The 22,614-nt window shown below is 54.7% G+C and overlaps 3 protein-coding genes across 7 annotated transcripts in view; 1 reads left to right on the top strand and 2 right to left on the bottom strand.

Annotated features, from left to right (window-relative positions):
* The window catches only part of SLC7A7 (solute carrier family 7 member 7), a 90,855-nt gene that overhangs the window by 35,559 nt on the left and 32,682 nt on the right, over positions 1-22,614 (top strand). Inside the window, exon 2 of one of the 4 annotated variants that reach the window (XM_081830772.1) lies at positions 4,837-5,041. In XM_081830772.1, coding sequence (XP_081686898.1) covers positions 5,023-5,041 — 19 coding nt within the window. In that variant the 5' untranslated portion in view covers positions 4,837-5,022. Of the gene's footprint in view, positions 1-4,836; positions 5,042-21,234; positions 21,326-22,254; positions 22,414-22,614 lie in introns of those variants that run through there. The other 3 variants (XM_081830771.1, XM_081830770.1, XM_081830773.1) reach the window with 3 other exon arrangements.
* Positions 83-9,996, bottom strand: MMP14 (matrix metallopeptidase 14). Its single transcript, XM_006746485.3, has 10 exons — positions 9,619-9,996; positions 5,493-5,641; positions 5,120-5,242; positions 4,447-4,754; positions 3,788-3,949; positions 3,282-3,442; positions 2,966-3,104; positions 2,683-2,833; positions 2,088-2,203; positions 83-1,738 (listed from the first exon to the last, which is right to left on the bottom strand). The coding sequence occupies exons 1-10, from the start codon at positions 9,721-9,723 to the stop codon at positions 1,404-1,406; spliced, it is 1,749 nt and encodes a 582-aa protein (XP_006746548.1). The 5' UTR covers positions 9,724-9,996; the 3' UTR covers positions 83-1,403.
* On the bottom strand, positions 11,524-15,270 carry MRPL52 (mitochondrial ribosomal protein L52). Of its 2 annotated transcripts, none has more exons than XM_031017258.1 (5): positions 15,225-15,270; positions 15,045-15,102; positions 14,877-14,944; positions 12,457-12,521; positions 11,524-12,079 (listed from the first exon to the last, which is right to left on the bottom strand). In XM_031017258.1, the coding sequence occupies exons 1-5, from the start codon at positions 15,235-15,237 to the stop codon at positions 11,939-11,941; spliced, it is 345 nt and encodes a 114-aa protein (XP_030873118.1). In that variant the 5' UTR covers positions 15,238-15,270; the 3' UTR covers positions 11,524-11,938. The 2 variants fall into 2 exon arrangements, with proteins under 2 accessions (XP_030873118.1, XP_030873117.1); XM_031017257.1 differs by having other exon boundaries at positions 15,210-15,268.

The raw sequence follows: 22,614 nt of genomic DNA on the forward strand, positions 1-22,614 counted from the left end.
CCCCTCTCCCTGCCCCCACAGGTCTCACTCTCCCAAGTCCCCGGTACCATGACCACCTCTGGTGGCCAGAGGAGACTTTGAATGGGTGGGCTGGGTGGGGGAGAGGAGGCAGGACACCGGAAGGATGGGCTGAGGGGCAGGGGCATCAGGAAGTGAGGGGCTAACCTGACGAGACCCACCCAGGCACCTGCCCCCTCACTGAAGCCAGCTGAGGCTGCTGAGCGCTGCCGCCCCTGGTCGCCTCCCTAATTAGATGGCCACCCTCATGAAGGTCCCAAGTCACCAGTCCCTGGATGTGTATCATCTCTGCTCCTTTCTCTGGGCTCCCCACCCTTCCCATACGTGTACTCTGGTTGGAGGAAGGGCACCAACGTGGAGTAGGTGTGCCTTTCTCCGGCCCTTCCTCAGAGCTCCGATAAAATATGCCCTCCCCTGGGTACCACAGCCCACCTTGTGGTGGTGTCCCTGCTGGCCTGGCCTGCCCGGCCCCCAGCCCTCCACTCCCACTGCACCTCCCCCAGTTAGCCTTTTGGTCCTGTCCTATCCCCCTGACTGCTCTGCCCCTTGGTCCCTATCCCAGCTGCCTGCATTTGAGCAAGAGTCTTTTTCTGTGGCCTTCAGGCTCACCCCCAGGGCTCCAGACAGTCTCTCTCCTTGCCCCCCACCCCCACCCCGGTAGCTGCAGCCCCTGGTTTCAGCTCCTCTAACCCTGACATCCCCAGCCAAGGCTGACATTTATGGGGGTAGGACCGTCAAGGGTTTCTACAGCTCCTTATGGCTCAGGCTCCTGGGGAAGTTCTTGGGGCCAGGCGGGGCAGAGGCAGATCTTTGCTGCGGAGGGGACTGACTCTGAGCTTTCCTCCCAAGGTCTTAGGGTGGCTGTGTGGCCCTCTCCAACCACCACCCCAACCGCTCCTACTCTCTCAGGGTTGGTCTCCCCCTCAACAAGATGAGATTCCTTTAAGCCAGAAAGAGTGGTAGGAGGTTGCCAATGGGGTGCACCCGGGGGCTTGTGGGGCTGGAGTGCCCAGAGCCTCCTGAGGTCAGAGTTCAGAGGTTAAAGTTACGTCAGGGAAAGGAAAAGGAGCAGATGACCCCATCTGACCTTTGCCAGCGAGGTCTGAGGGTCCTGCCTTCAAGTGCAGAGCCAAGACATTCAGATGGGGCTGGACACACACCAAGCTACAGAGGCCCCTGGGCGGACAGGGGACCCATGGAGGGAAGAAGCAATGCCAGGGTTGAGGTTGAGAGAGGCGGTGGCGGGACAAAGAAGCAGGGAGGTGGGGGGCGGGGTGGGGAGGGGGGCCTGGGACAGGTGGGAGCAGCCCACCCACCACCACCTGCTGCCGCTGGCCGTCCGAGGCCAAGTCCTCGTGGTAGGAGTGGGCGGGCGGCAGTGGGGGTCAGACCTTGTCCAGCAGGGAGCGCTGGCAATACAGCAGTCGTTTCGGGGTCCCGTGGCGTCTGAAGAAGACGACGGCGAGCCCCACTGCCAGCACCAGGAGCAGCAGCAGCACGGGCAGAACCACAGCGGCCGCGCTCACCGCCCCGCTGCCCTCTTCGTCCACCTCGATGATGATCACCTCCGTCTCCTCCTCCGTCCCCTCGTCCGGCCGGCCGCCCGCCGCGGGGCAGCCCATCCAGTCCCGCAGGGCTGACTTGGGGTAGCCTGGCTCTACCTTCAGCTTCTGGTTGTTGAACTTCCAGTACTTGTTGCCCTTGTAGAAGTACGTGAAGACTGCAGGGGGCAGCAAGAAGGCGGCGGGGGGGAAAAGCCACAGAGAGGGAAGAGCGGAAAGAAAATCTGTGAGTCGTGCGAGCCAGCTGAGTTCATCCCTCAGCCTCTGGGAACATCAGTGGCCTCAGCTGTAAACTGGGCTAGTTCTAGTACCAGGCTGGAAGGGTGCTGGGGCTTGGGGATCCGATGTGTGGAAAGCACTTTGCTCAGAGCCTGGCACAAGGCAAGGGTTCCGGCGTCCTCGTCAACACTGCTTTCCCGACCATACTGTCCTGTCCGGCTTGCCGCCCCTTCTCCCTTAGCCCGCTGTCCCCATCCTCCCCTCACGGACACCTCCCTCGCCCCTCACCTTCATCGCTGCCCATGAAGGACCCTCTGGGAGACTCAGGGATTCCTTCCCAGACCTTGATATTTTTGGGGTACTCGCTGTCCACTGCCCTGAGCTCCTCGTTGAAACGGTAGTACCTGGGGGAGAGGACGGGAGGGGAAGCAGTCGGGCACTGGGCCTGTCCTCAGAGGGTAGCGGGGCCCAGGACTAAATTCACCAGTGAGCAAAGGGTGGCTACGGACAGGGCGCGGGACAGGGGTTTTGAGTAATGAGGGCCTGCAGCTGGAAGTGGCGGAAGGTGGGGGTGGATGGGAGGTCCCAGGCTGCAAGGAGCCGCCACTAGCCTTTAATGACAGTGCCTGGCAGCTGGGGTGGAGGCACGGTGCTGGGGGCAGGAGGCGCCAAATGACCAGGTCTGCAGTGGTGACCCGGTCACTTCCCACTCACTCGGCACCTAATGGAGGCTGTCTGTTGCTAGGCAACAGCAGAGGCTCAGGCAGCAACTAACTTGTCCAGGGAACCGTCCCCGGGGTAGGTGGGTCTTTCTCCAGAATCGAGGGAATCTGGTGGTGGTGTCTGAGGGGGGAGGCCTGGGGCCAAGGGGCTGAGGTCTCACTTGTTTCCCCGGAAGAAGTAGGTCTTTCCATTGGGCATCCAGAAGAGAGCGGCATCAATTTTGTCAGTAGGCAGTCCTCGGCCCAGCTCCTTGATGTGCTTGGGGTAGCCAGGTTCCAGGGAAGCTTCGTCGAACACCCAGTGCTTGTCTCCTGTAGAGGAGAAAGGAGGGCAGGATCAGGGTTCCCCTGGGGCTCTTGGGTCTTCGGAGGAGTTGAGTGGAACCCACTCCTTCCAGAAGACTCTTCCCATAGCCAGAGAACGCGGGCAGAATGCCTGGTTACCTTTGAAGAAGACAAACTTGCCATCTTTCCTCTCGTAGGCAGTGTTGATAGATGCAGGCAGGCCCCGCCAGAACTGTCCGATGGGCATGGGGTATCCATCCATCACTTGGTTATTCCTTACCCTCCAGAACCAGCGCTCCTAGAAGGCGTCGAGGTGGGGACAGTACATTCTGTCTTATAGCTAGTCCTCTGGCTTGGTCCCCAAAGCTTCCCACTGTCTCAGTTCTAGTTCTCAGTCCTCCTGTTGCTGTTTCCACCCAGCCTGCTGGGCTTAGAGCCCTCCCATCCCCCACAGCGGCCCCCTTCTTCCTCTCACCTTGAAGACAAACATCTCCCCTCGGAGCACAGCCACGGTGTCAAAGTTCCCGTCACAGATGTTGGGCCCATAGGTGGGGTTTTTGGGCTTATCGGGGACAGAGGGCCTGGAGGTCGTCCTGGGTTGAGGGGGCATCTTGGTGGGGGACCCTGACTGACTCCCTGGTGTAGAGAACATGAGAGGCACTTCAGACTTTGTGGCAGAGGGGGAGGACAGAACAGGCGTATGGGCAGACAATCCCCTTGGAAAGGTGTGGATGGCCCTTTGCAGGGAGGCTGAAGCAATCAGGTGGGAAAGGACAGGAAAGGTGGACTCAAAAGTGGGAGAAGAATAAAACATGTAGAAGAAATAATGTAAAAAAAAGAGAAAAGTGGGAGTGGGTGGTGGGTGGAGGCAGGGTCAGGTGAGGTTGGGGGCAGACCGTAGGGTGTGGGGGAAGGGAAGGGATGCACAGGTCAGAGAGACCAGGAGGGGAGAAGGAGCAGATGTGGGCATAGATTACTCACCGTAAAGTTGCTGGATGCCCCGGCGGTCGTCATCGGGCAGCACGAAGTTCTCTGTGTCCATCCACTGGTAAAAGGGCGCCATGATGGCCGAGGGATCATTGGAATGCTCAAGGCCCAGGGCATGGCCCAGCTCGTGCACAGCCACCAGAAAGATGTCATTCCCTGGAGTGATGGGGAGGATGATGAGGGCAGCCTGGGTCCCTTCCCTCAGACTCCCTGCTTTCCCACCAGAGGCTTCGTTTTCACACCTGAGCCTGCCTGTCATGTTTTCCACCCCAAAAGCCACAAAGCCAGTCAGCAATCTATTCTGGATGGAGGTGAGAGGGTGCTCTGGGGCCAGATACCAATCCCAGGAAGGCGTGTATTAAGGGAAGTTGAGGTCCCATCTGGGCCCCAGGTTCTCCCAGGAGCTAGAGGTGACATTTGCCCAGAGAAGTGGGAAGTCTTTGACTGGGAAGTCAATTATTGGGTGACAAAGGGACCAGATATAAGTGGAGCAAAATAAGAATCCTGCTTTCACTGGAAGTCAGACTAGGAGATCTTTGTAGCTCAGAGACTTGGGGGTTTGAGGTTTGGGGAGGAGGCAGGAGAACCGCCCCCACTACAAATGGTCACTGACACTCCCCAAAATAAATGAGTCCCAGGGCTACTTCGCTCACCATTCAGATCCTCATTCCTGACAGTCCAGGGCTCGGCAGAGTCAAAGTGGGTGTCCCCTCCGATGTTGGGGCCCGGGAAATAGGCATGGGCCAGGAAGCCACCCTCGCCATCAAAAGGTGTGCTGTCACCATGGAAACCCTCAGCGAAGAAGATCATGATGTCTGCCTGCTTCTCATGGCCCTCTCGGATATAGGCATAGGGCACCTCTCGGAAATGAAGTGGTGTGGCGCTCTCCCACACACGGAATGCCTTGCGAATGGCCTCGAATGTGGCATACTCGCCCACCTTGGGGGTGTAATTCTGGATGCTGAGGTCCAGCCACATGGGGAGAGGATGGGAGTGTGTTAGGATCACAACCGATACAATTCTCCTTCTCTGTACTTTCCCAGGTCTGACTGAACCGCCCAGCCACCTTTGCTGCCTGGCTCTTCCTGCTGCCTCCTGCGGGATGCCTCTGCCCCAAGAACTGAGGGCTCGGGGGCCCCGCAGGCTTTGGCTTTCTGGCCCTGGGGTGCACCCCCCACAGGCTGCACCTTCCTGCAGGATTACAGCCACATTCCTCCCCACTCCCAAGGATGCTTCACAGGGATAGAGGTGAGTAGGACAGGAGGCCTCTGAGTCATAGGGAGGGTGACCCTGATGTGAGAAAGGCAACTTGCCTGCTGGACTCACCAGAAAGTGATCTCATTATGCTGCCATTTGAGGCCCTGGATGGCATAGCGCTTCCTTCGAACATTGGCCTTGATCTCAGCCCCGAACTTATCGGGAACACCACAGCGGGGACGCCTCATGGCCCTAGGCAGTGAGGACTGTGGTCAGGGCAGCATATTAAAGAGAAAGGTCTTCAGAGGAGAGGGGAAGTGCCTGGCCTCGGAAGGGCCAAGGTTACGGGGTCAGGGTGAATAGGAGAGGGTGGGGACCAGCGTCTGACCAGCGTGTGGGGTTGGGGGAGGGGGCAGGAGTCAGGCGTGCAGGTAGCAATGTCCCTGTGCTCAGTGTTGTCGCTGGGTGCCACGCAGGATTCCTGCCAGGGTCCAGCACTTACTTCATGGTGTCTGCATCAGCCTTGCCCGTCACGCGCAGACCATAGAACTTCTGCATGGCAGCGATGGCAGCTGAGAAGGACTGGGGGGAGCGCTGTGTGTGCGTGCGCAGATCCCCGGGGGGCAGATAGCCATACTGCTGCAGCCAGGCCTGCAGGGAGAGGAGTGTGGCTTCGAGCATCTCCACTTGGCCCGAGGGGAGCCTCGGCCTCCCCCTGGTATCTGGCATGCACCCTTGGCTTAGGAGGAAAGGGCAACGAGCTCCCAGCCTGGCTCTGGCAGTGGGGCTGGAGGAGTTCCCAGGTTGGACCTGAACTCTGGCCCAGGCCCCAGTATGACTTGTCCTCTCAGGGCTGTGGGCTCAAACAGGGGTGGGGAGCCACGGCTCTGGACTTTGGCTGTAACTCTTGAGAATGGGAGCCCAGAGGGCTTAACTGAGTCCTAGGATGTCTTCTCAGAGCTGAGATTCCTTCCAGTACTTTCCTCCTCTGTGTCAGTGTTCTTGTAAATATAGCATGTCCTACCTGCGAGTGGGTTGTTCTCATGATGGGTGGAGGCAGGGAGGCTGAGGGGGCTCTCTTTTGGTCCTGGTATGAGACCCTCTTGGGACAGGGATGCCATGCCTCCAGGACCCTCACAGCTGATATCTTTTTAGAAAGGAGAGTGCGGAACAGGAGCTAGGGCTGAGGCTGGCTGCTGAGACCGGAAGCTGGGACCTTTGGAGGTGGTGGGGGTGTGATCCAGCCACAGAGCTAGGATCCTGCCTCTGTCCGCATCCAAGCGCCTGACCTAGGGCTTGTGTCCTAAAGGCCCATTTGAGGTTCTCAGTAGAGGGAGTGGGAGATGGGGGTAGTGGTAGAGACTCGGTGACAGTATTGTACTTGAGGTATGTTGTGAATTGTTCATAATATAAAGGCTGGCATATTGCCTTAACATAAAGTTAGGTTTTCAGTATTTGACTGAAAGGCACATAGAATACGGCCTTTATTGCAAGAACAATGGAGTATTTTCCTAAAGCCTGAAAAGTAAAATGAGCCAAGTTATATATGGAATATGAAAATACTCGGATTCTCCAGTGGAGATACTACTTTGGTCCCTGCTCCAGCTTCGCCTTCCTCAGGAGTTCAGAGGGGGCCTGCGGGTTGCCTAGGATGGAAGCTCGGAGCGTAGAGGCCACCGCTGGGTGCCCCAACCCCTATCCCAGGTCGTCAGGATGGATCTTCCCGAGGCCCTTCCCCTCTAGGCCCAGGCCCTGGGGGCGGAGCAGTGCTCCTGCACTGGGGCTGGGGGTGATTCAGGAGCAGCTGACCGGCGACATGTGCCCGCGAGGACAAGAATTGCAACAGGGTTCTGGGAAGTGATCCCCCAAGGCTGATGGGAGTTAGGGCCTGAGATGTAAACAACCCAGCCTTTCCCCAGCCGACGGGCCTGGCCAGAACAACCTTAGCACTCCCCGCCTCTGAGAGCGCCTCCTCAGGGGTAGAGGAGGGAGCCAAGCTTAACCTCTGGCAGACCACGTGGGAGCAGAGCGGGGTGCTGCCTACCTGGTTGCTGCCCGCAGGCGCTGCAGACGTGCCCTGACCTGTGCTGGCTGATGCCACAGCCAGTGGCCTGGGAGTACTTGGGCACGCGGGAAACCCCCTTTGCCCTTAGCCTCACCTGTGGGGCACACACCCCGCAGGCCCATGACCCCTGGTCGGGGAGCGGCTGCTTCAGCTTTGGAGAAGGATGGGAGTGGCCTACTCCTGGAGCTGGAAGTCAGGAGGACTTAAGTCAGGCCCCCTCAACCCTCGGGGAACGAAACTGAGGGGAATTCTCTGAGGGCAGAATGACAGAATGGAGGGTGGCAGAGACGTGGGGAGATCCACATCCAGGAGCTCTGGGATAAATCCCTCTCCCTGCTGAGTCTTTCAAGAAAGTAGGCAGGTCTAAATATTCACACCCACAACGTCCACCCCATGTACAAAAGAGAAAAATGGAGACTTGTGAGAATCAGAGATCTCGGAGTCTGAGCGAGACTTAGGCAAGAAAGGGACTTCCCTGCAGTCAAGAGAGCCTCGAGGCCTGGAAAGGAAGTGCCCCCATCCCTCTCCTCCCAGGCCTAGGCTCTGAGCAAAGCAAGAACCACAGAGAAGACTAGGAGGTGAGGTAGGAACCACAGAAGAGAGGACTCTTGTGTCTGCGGCTGGGTCGGGGGGAAGGGCCAAGTGCCAGACAGGCCTCGGGAGGAGAGGGCTGTCCTGGAGCTGGTGCAGGACTCTGGAGGCCTGGTGGGAGGGACCCGGCTGCCTGAGGCCTGGCTACCCCAGCTCACCCTCTAGATTGGCCTGGAGAGGGAGCAACTATGTTAGGTCAAAAAACTCAGTTGGCTGGCTTTGTCTTGGAAAACTGAGTGGTCTGGAGGTATTCCCTTAGGGGAGAAGCCCAGAGAACCCCTCCCACCTCTGGCCTAGGAGTCCCGGAGAAGGTGGGTGGGTTGGGGGAAACTTGGGCAAACTCCAGCAGGCCCTGGATGGGAGCCTCTGGGCCTGTTCCTCCCTCCTTCTGCCTCCCACCCCTCCGTAGCCCAGAAGCAAATGGTGGTTCTGGCACTGGGACTGCCCATGACCCACTTAAAACAGAGCCAGGGCTACCGCCCCTCCCCTAGGGGGCCTAGTGGGGCAGGGGAGGGAAGGCAGGGCAGGCAAAGTTGGCAGTGGGCAGCCCCCAGATGCCCAGGCTTCTTTTGTTAGGAGCTCTCCTTGCAGGCCTCTGATGAAGACTCCAGGCTCCAGGCAGGGGAGAGGATGCCCCCTCCTGCTGGACCGTGTCAGGCTTAGCCCCAGGGCAGATCTGCACTCTCCCTGGTCACCCCCACTCCTAGGGCCACGCTTTGCTTCTCAGCCTCAGATCCCTTCGGGACAGAGAGAGTGTGTTCTTTCTGGAGATGTTTCCTCCGGGGGTGGGTCCAGGGCCAGGACCAAGAGGGAGGAAGCCAAGTCCAGATCCCTTCCCCCTTCTGGGGCCCTTCCCGGCCCCTCCCGACCGCACCCAGGCCCTGCCGGGCTGAGTGGGTTGGGATGGCCCAAAATAAGAAGCTGATCAAATTCGTCTCCAACCTTCACCCCAAAATAAGAGAGAGAGAGTGAGAAAGAGAGGAAAAACCTCCCCAGACAACTCCCACGCGGCTTCCTCCCGGGCCGGTGGGACAGCGTCGGGGAATGGGTTGGGGGGGCGACCGAGGCAGTCGAGACACGTGCGGGTGCCCTGGGCCCGGCCCTCTCCCCACTCCCCAGTGCGATGCCCTCAGTCTCCCTGCAATTAACACAGAAAAGCCATTAAGAAAAGCAACTAGAAGAGCCTAAAGGCGCCACTGGGGGTGGTGGTGGTGGTGAGGGGGGGCAGAGGGAGGAGGCGGCCTCCGGGCCGAACCCCCGGCTCACAAGGAGAGCTTTGTGTGTACGGAGAGGCGGCCAGGGCGCCAGCTCCGCGACCTTCGACGCCAGGGCTCCGGGCCGCGACACAGAGGGGTCGGCGCGGAGAGGCGGGGTGGGGTGGGGGCCGAGGCGGCTCGGCCGTCCAGCCCCGACCCCACCTGGCGGCGGCCGCATCCGCCGAGGGCCCGGACCGCCCGGGAGGCGCGCAGCGTGGGGGGCCCCGGAGCCGCGGCGCCGTCCACCCGAGCCTTCCCCGGCCGGCGGGCGCGGGCGGGAGAGCGCCGGAGGGCTGGAAAGTTGAAGAAACAACGGACTCGCGCACAGGACAAGAAACCAGGGCAGAGCCGGGGCTGAGCGGAGTCCAAGTATTTAGCAAGCTCCCTCCTGGTTCTGGAGCTGAGCTCAGAGCCCGGGGGGACCGGGGAGGGTGCGGGTGGGCCCCAGCTGTAAAGCTCTTCCCAGGAAAGGACTGGGAAAGCAAGTCGGCGGCGGCGGCGGCGGGTGGGAGGGGGGCTGGCAGGGGGAGGCAGAAGTTGGATCGACTTGGAAGTTTGGAGCTGAGGAGGGAAAGGAAAGGGAGGGGGTTGCTGCGGGCTGGAGCGGCCGAGACCCCGAGCGCCCTGCTCTCCAAAGAGGGGGCTGTCCCCTTGGAGACCCCCGGCTCGCCTCCCCGGCGGGCGCGACTGCCGGCAGGGCCGGGGAGCTCACTTACTTCGGGGCTGAAGCTGCTTTGGGCCGAGCTGAGGGAGGCGAACGCGGTGGCGAGCGTGAGCAGGGGGAGCAGCAGACCGCCGGTGGGCCGTGGGGCAGGAGACATGGTCCGCGACCGTCCCGGCAGCCAGCCGTGCGGGCTCCGCGGCGGGGGCCCAAGCCCTGGGGTCGCGCCGCCACTCCCTTGGGGCGCCTTTGTCTTCGGTGGGCACTGAATTTGGATTCCTCGAGCGCTGTCCGCTTGGAGAGGAGGGGATTGTTCCTGAAAGCGCCTGTTTGCTCGTCCCCTCTTTCCCTTTCCCGTTTTTTTGATCTTTCTTCTGCTTAGTCTGCGAACTGCATCGGGAGCCCTCTCTCACTCCTCTGGTCCCTCCCTTCTCCCACAGCCTCTCCGCCCCCGCGCCAATGCCCTCCTTTCCCGTGCGGACGTGGTTGTTTCAGCCTGAATCCAATTACAGCCAAGAGCCGGGTAAAAAAAAACCCCTAAGTTGCCTTTCTGTGGTGGAGGCTGCCATCTGCAGGGATTGAGGCCACAGCTAAGGACGGGGGTCTGAGGTGGGTGGGGGGGACCCAGGGGATGGGATGTGGGAGACTTTCTCCCCCTAAGCATATTTTAGGTGGCTTGATTCCTTGGTATTCAGCGTTTGTTTCACCTCAGAGTGGAAGTACTGGGAGGCTCAGCGGCTGGGGCAGATAAGTTCAGAGTCTGGGATGCTGCTGGTAGGGGTCTTCCATGTCCACCACACCTGGGTTGGAGATTGTCTGCTGGGACCTGTGGCTCCACCAAATTGAAACTATGCCCCTTGTTCTGGACAACCACCTCCATCCCTCTCCTGCTCAAAACCTGCAACAGTAACAAAACCCAACTACCCATCAATCAGCTCCACAACCACGCTGGTCCCATCCTTGTGGAAAAGACAAATGCACTCACTTAATTATCATCATTTGCAATCTGGCTGCTCCTTAAACTGGCTGGGGAGGAAGGAGGTGCAAGGCCATGGAATGTGGGGAAAGGCAAATCAAGTTCAGGGAAACTGTTAGACAAGAGAGATTGGGAGTTCAGACTTTGGGGTTTAGTTTCCCCTCCACAGTGGAAAAAGGCAATTCCTTGAGGTAGTAAAATCTTCAGGGACTGCCTAAACAAGAGAACAAAAGGTGGAGATATGCAGGGCAGGGGGAGAACCAGGGCAGGGGGAGGGAGAGCTGAAGCTGACAGTGGGGAAGAGAGACAGATAAGAGGCTGGGAGCTAGATCTGGAAAAGCAGCCCAAAAGAAGCAGGAAAAGTGTGGGAGACAGAAAACTCGACCATCAGCGAAATCTAAGATCCCAGAATTGCATTGGTCAGCGAGAGAGGAAGGAGGTAGTGGGGGTAAGAAGGGAGGGAAAGAAAGCAAGGGAAGGCATAAAGGAGGCTGGACAGAATTTAGGTCAGGTGGGAAGCTCCAGCAATACTAGAGATCCAGGAACTATTACAAGTTTGTGGCAGGAAAATGGAAAGAAAGCCCAGTGCTCTATATTGCAATGGGAGCAGAGGCCCTTTTCTCCCAGAATCCATGATCAATAATGGGAAAGGTTTCCCTGGGTCCTGGGCAGCTTCCGGGTTTGTGGGCGATATATGATGGATATTGGGTACCCATGCCACAGTGACCGATTGGGGGCTGAGCCCCTCCAGGGCTCTCCTACACAAATTGGGGTCGAGAGGTACAGGCCTCTCTCTGACCAGGCTCCGGAATTCAGCCAGAACAACAGAAACCTCAGGATCCAACTCTTCAGCAGACACGCAACACCCAAGTCTGGTTCTTCCCATGTCAGCCTTCCCCGCGGGGGTATCCTCTTGCGCCCTGTATCTGAAGTTTAGGGAAACTGACACCAGTTGCTTGCCAAGAAATGGACCTCAGCCGGAAAGCCTTTTCCATCAAAACATTTATTAAATGAGTAACTGCATTCAGCCTGAGCTGTGTACGGGCTGTTAAAGGCTTGAGTGCCTAGCTAAAACCAGGGGAGCTGCTACCCCTTTTCCATATTCGCAGAGCAGCTACTGTTCACAGTTGGGCCAGTCCTATGGCCTGCAAAGGGGGTAAGTATCCCAGAGCAGGATTCCACTGAACTGGAATGGGGCCAGGGATGAGGGCACTAGGCCAACTCCTCCAGGCAGTGATCTGACAGGCGGTTCTTCCCAGTGTCCAAGCTCTTGTGCTCTGAAGATAGATGGGCAACGTGAAGGCTCTCTCTCCTGGCTGGGATGAGGCATGGAGGTGATAGAGAAGAAAACCAGAGAGAGGCTGGGAAAGGGAGACAGGAACTGCTTTTATGGACTTGGTCATGGGTTCTGCAGGAGAGCCCCTTTGGGTTTAAGAGCATTTTTCTGCTTCCTTTCTTCTTCCTGCAACTTCTCCTGCTGCCTAAGCTGCCATGCCTGTAATCCAGCATCCATTTCCTGTGACAGCAGTACAACTCGTCTCTGAAACAGACAGGAAAACAGGGTGGATAACATCTGGGGCTTGAGCTCTGCACCATATATCCTTTCACTCACAGATCAAAGCCAGAGGTTTCAGCTGGAAAATGACACTGCTGACTGGGGAAGGGGACCGGGTCCTGGGATGGGAAGCAGGAGGAGGCAAAATGCAGGGCAGAACAGCTACTACTCGTTCCGGCCCTGGGAGTGCCCCACTCTCTTCCTCCCTTCTCGCAGTACCATAAAAACCTCTAGCTGTTAAAACGCTGGTGTAGAGGGTACATGTGAGCTTAGGTGTCAGCACAGCTCAAGCCAAATTAAAATGTAAATTTTTTCCCTCCAAGTACACACAGGTTGCCCTGACTGGGGCTCTAGCCACTCACTGCAAACTTCTCCCTTTGGGCTTTTCTTCGAAGCTGGCCTTTCATTGGAGGTGCAGGGCGGCCATCTGTAGATGGAAGTGAAGAAAAAGACAGATATTAGAGATGGCTGGCAGCACCCTGTGAAGGCACTGGAATAGGAACAAGGGAAGAACCGGTCTCTAGTTCCTCTCTCCCATTTCACAGCTGTGGTGGCTTCATTCTCCAAAAACCCATCCCTCAGTGTCAAGGGTAAGGTATGCCAAGAATAAGCTCTGAGGCATACTCCTAACTATTTCACTGACCCGTCGTTATCCTGGAATGGTCCTTTGCAGTGCTGAATCTCTTGTTTTATCTTCCCCCCCGCCCAAAGTTTTTATTTATTTGAGAGGGAGAGCGTGCAGGAGGAGGGGCAGAGGGAGAGGGAGAAAATCTCAAGCAGACTCCCCACTGAGTGCAGAACCTGACTTGGGGCTCAGTCTGGGACTTAATCTTAAGATCTCGACCTTGAGATCATGACCTAAACCAAAATCAAGAGTCTAATGCTTAACTGACTGAGCCACCCAGGCGCCCCTCTCCTGTTTTATCTTTAGAAACCCTCCACTCAGGCAATCTGATCACTGTTCTACTCATCATGAGTCTTTGCTAAATTCCATCTCACTCAACGAAATGCTCTCTTTTCCTTTCCTTTCAGCCCAGTTCTTGTCCTTAGGCCCCCCCCTAAAGCTCTATCTGCCCAGAAACCCTACTCTGACCTCTTCAACTCTGTTACCCCTCTCCTGAAAGAAGTGCCTATTGGGGCACCTGGGTGGCTCAGTAAGCATCTGCCTTAGGCTCACAATCCTGGAGTCCCTGGATGGAGCTCACTGCATCAGCCTCCCTGCTCAGCAGGAAGTCTGCTTTTCCCTCTCCCTCTGCCCCTCCCCCTGCTTGTGGTCTCTGTGGCTCTCTTTCTCTCAAATAAATAAATAAAATCTTTAAAAAAAAGTGCCTACCAATGATTTAATATTCATCTATTTGCCTTGGGACATTTATTGTACTATTGGTTTTTTGCTTCATTTGGCCATCTCAAATTCTTTTGGAAAGGGGTAGAGCAATGAAGTATTATTATTTTTTAAGATTTTATTTACTTGAGAGAGAGACAGCACACCTGCGGGAGACAGCATGAGTGGGGGGAGGGGCAGAGGGAGAAGCAGACTCCTGCTGAGCAGGGAGCTCAATCCCAGGACCCCGAGATCATGACCTGAGCCAAAGGCAGACGCTTAACCGGATGAGCCACCCAGGCACCCCTATTATTTAATTTTTAAAATGTCCATGCTGTTTTCTCAGCTAGACTTTCACAGACTATGTCCCTAGGTTTCACTGTAGTACAGTGTAAGCACATAAGCACATCCTACAAATTCCAGAAATACCTGCTGACTTGGTGAAAAATGCAGTACCTGACCTGAAGTCGTTTATAATGAAGATGAAGAAAAAGGACACTTACTTTCTACAAAATAAGAAACAGTGAAAACTTTGCCCAAAAGTTTTGTGGAAACTGAGAGATACAATTAAGTAACATGTCCAAGACCACAATGTCAGCAAGTACAGAAGCCTGAATTAAGAATCAATTCCAGAGTCTTTCCAATATTCCATACTACTTTTAGGAGATGCTGGGTTTCCCGCAGTAAGTAACAAGTGGAAAAAATCTTTACCATCCTTCTGAGGATCATACTCCTATAGAATCCAATAGGGTATTAGTATCCAGGTCTCTGTCCTGTTGAAGGGGGCCTCGCCCCTACCCAGTTCTAGTCCTTGCTTTGCTATTACCTAGCTGTGTGATCACAGGAACTCTGAGGTCTCAATTTTCCCACCTGTAAACTGGAGTCCCACATTGGCAGTAGGGAGTGGCTTCAGCTTTTCTAAGATCCCTCCCTTCTAGGGGTAATACCTATTTTTTCTTTCTTTCCTTTTCCTTCATTTTTTAAATCCCCCCTAAGTAAAGAGAAGAAACTTTTCTGAAAGGAGCCCTCCATCCTCAATCCTCACCCTTCTAACCCCTCTCTCTGAGATGTTCACTTAGGCAGCCTTTCAAAGAGCTCTCTCTCCATTTGGTACCAAATTTTCAACAATGTACTCACCACACTGAACGGTGGGTCTTTCTAACTTTTTAAAAACCGTCCCACCACGAGAAACGTAAAAATCTTGTCACTCCCTCCCCCGGGGCGTCCCAAAATAGAATTATCTTCTGCTCATCCCCACAAGATCCTGTCTAGCTTTACTTTCCATAGACCTAGTTTAATTTACAAAATAAATAACTGGGCTTCTTCCCCCAACTCCAAATATAAAGTTCAATACGTTGTCCACTCAGACCCATCCCCACCTTGACCCCCTTCTCCCGCCGCCCTCCGTGCAGGGGCGTTCCCTCTGGGCGAAACTGAATTAACTGTCAGGTCAGCGCTCACCCGCGTAAGACCAGTCCGGGAGCTCGGTAAGGGGCCCGTAGCCGGAGGGGTTGGCAGCCAGGCCCTGCCTGGGTGGAGAAAAACAGTGCGGTGAGGATTCGGCCCTGCTTCTGGCTTCCCAGTACCCCCCCAGTACCCCCCCCAGAGCCGCACTAGACCGGCACTCACTGGAGTCGCCACTGGCTGCCCGCCCGAGCCGCCACGCTGCTGTGCAGCCTCCGGACACCTGCAGGGAAAACAGGGCAGAATTGGAGCAGAGGCCATGCAGTCAACTCAGGGGTCCTAGACTTGGCCCCGCGGACTCCCGAGCCCACCGACTCCACACCCACTTACTCAAAAGCAGAGTACCTATAGCTGCCATACTGAGGCCGCGGTGCCGGAAGTGGGCGTGGCCTCCGTGGCCACGCGCGACGCTGCAGGGGAAGTCGGAAGCCGCCATCTTGAATCTGGGATTCAATCACGGGCCCCGCCATCTTGGGGCATTGTACGGAAGAGAGGACAGGAGTGTGATCGGGGTTTTTGCGGGAGAGCGGTTGGTCTGCGTATGAATCGCTAGTAATGGTTACATCCTCCGTGGAAGTCGTGTCCTAGACTGAACCATTTTGAACCGCTCCAGCCACCTCTGCGCAGCGGTGTCTAGTCCTTTGGAATTTATGCCATTATCTTAGAGGAGTATTTACTTCATTCTGCCTTCTTCTGCATCACTGTAACGTTTTTCCCAGCCTAGTATTTCCCAGTCAAATCTAGAATGAGTAAGAAAATTTGGGTTTCAGTCCTTATTTATTCAACAAAATTGAAGAGCTTATATGTGACAAGCATTGTATTAGGTGCAGGGGATTCTATGGAGAGCAAGACAGACGTCATCACTCTTCTGATAAGAGCCCCAGGTCTAGAGAGAGAAGACAATAATTATCACACACATTACTGTTAATAGTACCGCTGAGATTGTAGAGGAGCAGAGGGAGAAGGAGAAAGAATCCCAAGCAGACTCCGTGCTGAGTGAGGAGTCAGACACTGTTCTCAGTCTTACAGCCCTGAGATTAGAACCAGAGCCGAAACCATGCTTAACCGACTGCACCACCCAGGGGCTTCAGGACAGTAAGATATTTTGAGAGAGACAACATTCACATAACTTTTATTACAGTATATTGTTATAACTTTTTCTTACTGTTGTTAATCGCTTGCTATGCCTAATTTATAAATTAAACTTTATCATAGGTATGTCTGTATAGGAAAAAAACATACATAGGGTTTGGTAGTATCCACGGTTTCAGACGTCCACTGGGGTTCTTGGAAAGTATCCTCTGTGGATAAGATGGGACTACACTGTATAAGTACATAGTAAACACAGATCTGTGACTTCTTCCCTCCTTTTTAATCATTATTTGTCTTGGGGAATTCATTTATTCTTAATTTCTTCCTGAAAAAAAAACCCTTAATATATCACATTTCTGAAAACATTAAAGAATGGTAATGTAAGTGCAAATGCTTTATACATGGTGAAGCTCCTACAAAAGTGCCCATTACTCTGTGCTAGGCTAGACACTTAATACGGGGGCTGGGAGAAACTGAGGGAGTGGTGCAATGGCCTATCTGGAAGTTTATCATTTCCTTCTGCATGACTGGGGAGTTTTTCCACAGGAGGTGGCTCGGAGCTGTGCTTTGAAAGAGGGGAAGGGTGGATCCTGGTTTAAGAAGTAAAAGCAGCTGTTTCAATAACAATAAGAATGGTATAGGCTAGGGCTGAACCAGAAGAAAGGATGGGAACAAAAGAACCTGGGCTATAAGCCAAAAGATGGATCCCCAAAACTAAGCAAGGGCAATTAGACAATAAAGAACTATCGCCATCTTACATTCATACACTTCATTTTCACTTATGGAAACACTTCTATATAGGTGATTTCACATGATTTTCATAATAAACTGTAAAGTAGATAAGACAGTCCAGGAAACAATCATTGTACAGATGGCTTGTAGTTTTCAGAGATCAGGAAATTGAATCAAAACGTGGCTGTGGATTTATTGTTTTACAGTTGCAATAATGATTGAATGCCACTTTCCCAGGCCTGGCTTCATATACCTTTGGCTGGTTCTGAGAAAGACAGCTGAGGTAGACAGCGCTTGGAATCCCATTTACATAGTTTACAGTTGGCAAGTCAAATAGTAGAAGGCAAGGGCTGGAAAAATAACCTTAGTGTCAACATTCAAGATTGACAGGAAAGATGACAAGCTGGTAGTACCACCAACACTATATAAAGGGATTGAACCAGCAATACTCCTATCTTCCAGTAGCTCACACACTAGGGGGACACCATGGGTTTGCAAAATTATAAAAGAGGGCACACACATTAAGGTGAACAAATAATGTGAACAATATAAATTCCATAGGCAGAAATGAACACATTCAACACTTTATAGCTGTAGGAGTCAAGGAGCCAGAACTGGAGAACTTTGGGGGCAGGATGGGAAGTTTAATTGGGAAAACTGAGAAACCTGGGAGGGGAAAGGTCTTTGGAAGGAAGACAAGTTCAGCCTTTGACGTGGTTGGTGTGATGTGGACAGTCCGTGGGTTGTAAATAGCAGGAAATATGGGTTAGGGCTTTGAGAGCGAGAGAGGAAGAACATTAGTGCTGACAGCTGACATCAGCAGCATTCTCAGAGACCTCATGGAACACTGTCGTAGGGGAGGGGGTCTGGCAAGTGGACAGCACTCCTTAATGACTTCACTAGATTCAAGCCACAGGAAAGCGGCTTCATAATCCCAAACTAGATGTCTTTCAGACTCTTGACTTCATCTGGCAAAGGCTGGCGTTAAGAGCAATGAGAAGCATCAGGAATCTGAGCTTCATGTCTTTCCTCTCTTAAACTCCTTGGCCTCTCAAGGGCATCACAGCCTGTATTTGGTTTTAATATTTTGTTGTCCACTCATGTTTTGTCCAATATGTTTATTCAAATATCCTTCTGTATGGTCTGTACACAGTAACTTTTGTACAAGTGCACTGCTCTGAGAAATTAGGAGCATTTTATTTTTTATTTTTATTAAAAAATTAAAAACAGGGGCGCCTGGGTGGCTCAGTTGGTTAAGCGACTGCCTTCGGCTCAGGTCATGATCCTGGAGTCCCGCATCGGGCTCCCTGCTTGGCAGGGAGTCTGCTTCTCCCTCTTACCCTCCTCCCTCTCATGCTCTCTGTATCTCATTCTCTCTGTCTCAAATAAAATAAATAAAATCTTTAAAAAATTAAAAACAAATTTAAATTACATAATCTCTATGCCCAGAGTGGGACTCAAACTCAGGACCCCGAGATCAAGAGTCACCGACTAAGCCAGCCAGGTGCTCCTGGGAAATTAGGTGCTTTTTAAACTGTTGAGATGAATAATAACGACATTGGAGAAAATGTCAGTGAAACTGACTCAGGGTGACCAATTCCACCTCATTTTGTAACTTGTTCTCCTTTTTGCATGCTTCTGACCAAACTGAAGTTTGAAGAGCAAACTATTTGGGAAGTATGTTATTTTACATTCCTTCATTATCTTCCTCCTTAGGACAGCTCAACAATTAAATCACTGACACCCCATGCAAGAAGTGTGGGAGCTAAAGGCTAGCCCTCACACAATACATTGCTTTGCATATTATTTCCTTATCACATAATTGATGGTAACATATTCCCTTTCTTTTCCCATGGCTGCTAAATCAGTTCGGGTTAAATTTTGTGTTAAATCACCCAGCTTCAAGATGGGTAAATTATGACCTTGGGCTACACTTTTTTTTCTTGCCTGGCAGCTGGGAAGTCTCTCAGCTGTGTGCCTTTCCAAACCAGGCTGGTCTTGAAGGTGGGTGGCTCTTGTGAATCTCTGCAGAGTGACAATGCTGGCTTTAAAAAATGCCAAAGTTCGTGCAAAAGGTGTAAAAAAATCATAGTATTTACAAGTCATCTTTTTTTTTTTTTTTTTTAAAGATTTTATTTATTTATTTGACAGAGACACAGCGAAGGAGGGAACACAAGCAGGGGGAGTGGGAGAGGGAGAAGCAGGCTTTCCGCAGAGCAGGGAGCCCGATGCGGGGCTCCATCCCAACACCCTGGGATCATGACCTGAGCCGAAGGCAGACTTTTTTTTTTTAAAGATTTTATTTATTTATTTGAGACAGAGAGAATGAGAGAGAGAGAGCGCATGAGAGGGGCGAGGGTCAGAGGGAGAAGCAGGCTCCCCGCCGAGCAGGGAGCCCGATGCGGGACTCGATCCAGGGACTCCAGGATCATGACCTGAGCCGAAAGCAGTCGCTTAACCAACTGAGTCACCCAGGCGCCCGAAGGCAGACTCTTAACCTACTGAGCCACCCAGGCGCCCCACAAGTCATCTTTAAGCCTTAAAACATGGTGAAAAAAGTGTTTCCAGAGCCCAGCAACTCCCTCTTTTGTTGGGTCCACGCTGACAGACTCTTCAGATGAAAGATGCTTTGGGGACTCCAACCTCTCTGGCACCCTAAGACAGGATATTTTTGGTTAAGTGCTGCCTCCTGGCGGCAGCTCTACTGCCCGTCACCTTCCCGGCCTGGTGGAGACTACTTTCGTTAACTGGGGATCTCGGAGCTGATGCAACAGCTCCCCGAGGGGGCGGGGAGTTGAGAGGCCCTTCCGAGAGACCCCTCCCCCGGCTCCCGGCGGGCGCCGCTCCCCTCCCCCTCCCCCACGGGGCTTTGCAGTCCGGAGTCACTCCCAAGTTTCAGCCGGGCGTCTCGGGGCTGGAGGCGGGGTTGCCAGGGTTTGGGGCTCTCGCGCGGACCCCCGTCGGGCCGCCAGCGCGAGCAGGATTGGGGGGGAAGAGGAAGCTGAGCGTTCCTGGGGAGGAGGGCGTGTCTAAGGGTATCCAATCTCACTTTCAGGCAGCGCAGCTGTGCCTGAGTGAGGAGAGGGCTGGGGAGCGCGTTGCGGGACCCCTGGGTTCTCGGACCCTGGCGCCCTTTGTCTACAGCCCCCACCCCCACCCCCAAGGCTTCCTGGAGCCCGGGGAGGGGCGGGGGCTGCTCGCCAGGTACAAGGAAAGAAGGGACCGGACGCCGGGTGGGGTGGGCTCCTGGTCCCCCAAGGCAGACCCCGGTTTGGCCTCCGCAGCCAGACCTGGATATCTGGGGCGACCGAGCTCTTAAGAGGGGCACTGAGGGCGGGCGGTGGCCGGGTCGGGATTTGGGAAGGCGAGGCCTCCGGGCTGCAGACTCGGAACAACCGGGGGTCAAGGGAAGGAGGATAATAAAGGGACCGGCGGGGGCTGGCGGGGCGGGGAGGAGGGGAGCGTGGGAGAAAGGGGCAAAGGTGAGGTCGGGCTGCCGCTGGGCGGGGGCGGAGGGGGTGGGGCCAGGGTCACCGCGAAGAGAAGAGCTGCGGGAGGGCGTCCGGGCAGAGGTCCCCTTAAGGGTGTGCGGTTCCCAACACTCTTGGACTCGCCTGCACGCTCGTGAACCTGAGCCCTCGCCTCCCTCTGCCTCGTCCGCCCTTTCGCCGCCGGGCGGCCGTCGCACCTTGCTCTCGCCGCACCCAGGCCGGTCACCTGAGCCGGGGCGTGGGACAGCAGCGGTCCCGGAGAGCGCGTGGGATGAGGGGCTTTTTGTGTTCCCGTTACTGAAACGAAAAGTTCATTTCAAACCATTCTAGGCCTCGCAGTCAAACTGAAAATTACACCCTCCCTCTCCCTTCAACCCATTACTGTCAAAAAGAATAAATACTTCCAGATAACTCCTTGCTTAGTTTAGGAGCCAGACCAGCAGCCGGATAAGTGCGCCAGAAGGGCAAGTTCAAGGACGTTCCCAGAACCCAGGTTGCTGGGAAATCAGTCTAGGAGGAACAGCATTGTTTATTCATTCATTTATTCTTGCCTGTCTATGTGTGCTCCGCCCTGGGGACACAGGGTGAAGAGTGAGCGCTCTGGTGGTGCTTGCATTCTAGTGAGGGAGGTCACAGCCAACAAGCAAATGCACTCTGGGTGGTGGTGCCCTTGCAAAGAAGTCCAGAACGGTGAATGGATGAAGAGGGAAGACGTTGCTCCTTCAGAGACTCCTCAGGGAAGGCCTCTGGTGGTGTGTCTAAGCACAGACCCGGATGGAGTGCGTGAAGGGATGAACAGTGTCGCCGCCCGGAAACATGTTGCAGGCGGAGGCAACAGCAATTGCGAAAGCTCTGAGCCCAGAGTGGGTCTGTTGTGTGGCAAGAGCAAGGAGGCGGCCAGGGTGGCTTGAGTGGAGTGACAGTGCAGATGCCAATGCCAAGGGGGCCGTGTTAGGGCTGTCTTCCTAGGACTTCCCTCATGTACCACGTGGGCCTGACCCCTGAGGGGAATGAAGGGGCAGGCCAGCGGGGCAGTGGCCTGGGTATAAAAAGGCACTACGTGCTCCTTGGAGTAATTCAGACGTTCGGTGCCAATGAACTCCGATTTCCATCTGGGTCTCCTGGTGAACGGTAAGTTGGCTCCCATCCACAGACAGAACCCTTGATGACTGCTTACCTGGGCTGTCTGTCTCTAGGATAATTTTGCAACACGCAGGTACAGGTATAAGTTGCAGGGTGCAGCCCTGAGATTGGCCAGTGGGTTGCTGTAGGGAGGCAGGAGTTACAGCTGGAAATCTGCGAATGCCCCATGCACTGTGAAGTGTCATCCCCACCCCGCCAGAGAGATTGACGCTCTTGTCCGCAATTTAAATGCTTCAATATGCCCACCGAGAAACGACTTCAGAAAGTTGCGCGTAATGAAGTCATAGAATAAGCTCTCATTTTGAATAGGAAGAATGAGGCTTCCCGTTTTGATTCCAAGAAAATCGGTATTCCTCCACCTCTGCTAAGTCGACGTTCAACAGGTATTTAAAGGATCCTGATTTGAAGGGGTGCCAACTCGTTAGCTTGCCCAGGGTGCCAGAGCTGGCTCTTACCTGGTGGCACGTGCATCCCCTGGGGACCCGAGCTGTGAGTGGGCTTGTGCTGGGGCATCTGGCTGTTCCCGCACAAGTGGTCTTCCTTAGCATGTGTGGCCTGACACAGGGGTTGAGTTCCAGAGCCCTAATGACGGAGCCTACGCCCTCCGCAGGATGAAGGATAGTATGTGAGTGGGAGATGAGTGGGAGATGAGTAGGAGACGGAATGAGGGGAACAGGCAAACAGGAGGGCACTGTCAGTCGCTGGGAGAGCTTAAGTGCTCTGTAAACGTAGGGCAACAAGGAAGATCAGGGGCTGAGGTGGGGAACAGGAGGAGCTGAGACTGGGTAGAGAAGGTGCCTAGAGGCGGGCAGGCGACGAGGTCCTCTGGGTCTGACCAGGCAGTCCCAGCTCCAGCCCATCCCCTGGCCCCTCCCCGCTGCCGGCCAGAGTCACACATGTGTTTTCCTGTTTTCCATTTCGGTCCCCGTCACCCTCTGCCTTTTCTGCTCCTCGGAGTCAACAGCTGCTGCAGCTCGAGCCTTAGCCGGCTTCCCTTCCTAGCACCTTCCCCTCCCCTGCCCCACAGCGTGCTGGTAGCCCCTCCTCCTCGCACCTGCCCAAAGGTCACGGGACAGGTAAGAGGTGGGAGAGGAGGGACTATAAGGCGAGAGGGGAAGTGCAGGAGGAGGATGGAGTGAGCGTCCTGAAAACTGGCTCACTGGAGACCCAAGAGCCTGTTGTCTCGGTCCTGGCCCCGGCCCTCCCCAGGCAGAGCCCTCTGCCCAGAAACTTTGGCCCTACGCTAATGGGAGCCCTGGCCACAGGAGTAAACAATT

Source organism: Leptonychotes weddellii, chromosome 9, assembly GCF_054177405.1.
Source record: "Leptonychotes weddellii isolate Sample4059 chromosome 9, ASM5417740v2, whole genome shotgun sequence".
Classification (NCBI taxonomy): Eukaryota; Metazoa; Chordata; class Mammalia; order Carnivora; family Phocidae; genus Leptonychotes; species Leptonychotes weddellii.

Excerpts from the sequence above, each read along its gene's own strand:
- MMP14 (XM_006746485.3), bottom strand. The coding sequence starts at position 9,723 with ATGTCTCCTGCCCCACGGCCCACCGGCGGTCTGCTGCTCCCCCTGCTC. Across the intron at positions 2,834-2,965 it reads CAAGTTTGTCTTCTTCAAAG|GAGACAAGCACTGGGTGTTC; the intron begins GTAACCAGGCAT and ends TCTCCTCTACAG. Across the intron at positions 2,204-2,682 it reads TACTTCTTCCGGGGAAACAA|GTACTACCGTTTCAACGAGG; the intron begins GTGAGACCTCAG and ends CCTCTCCCCCAG.
- MRPL52 (XM_031017257.1), bottom strand. The coding sequence starts at position 15,237 with ATGGCAGCTATAGGTACTCTGCTTTTGA. Across the intron at positions 15,103-15,209 it reads TATAGGTACTCTGCTTTTGA|GTGTCCGGAGGCTGCACAGC; the intron begins GTAAGTGGGTGT and ends TTTTCCCTGCAG. Across the intron at positions 14,945-15,044 it reads GGCAGCCAGTGGCGACTCCA|GCAGGGCCTGGCTGCCAACC; the intron begins GTGAGTGCCGGT and ends TTCTCCACCCAG.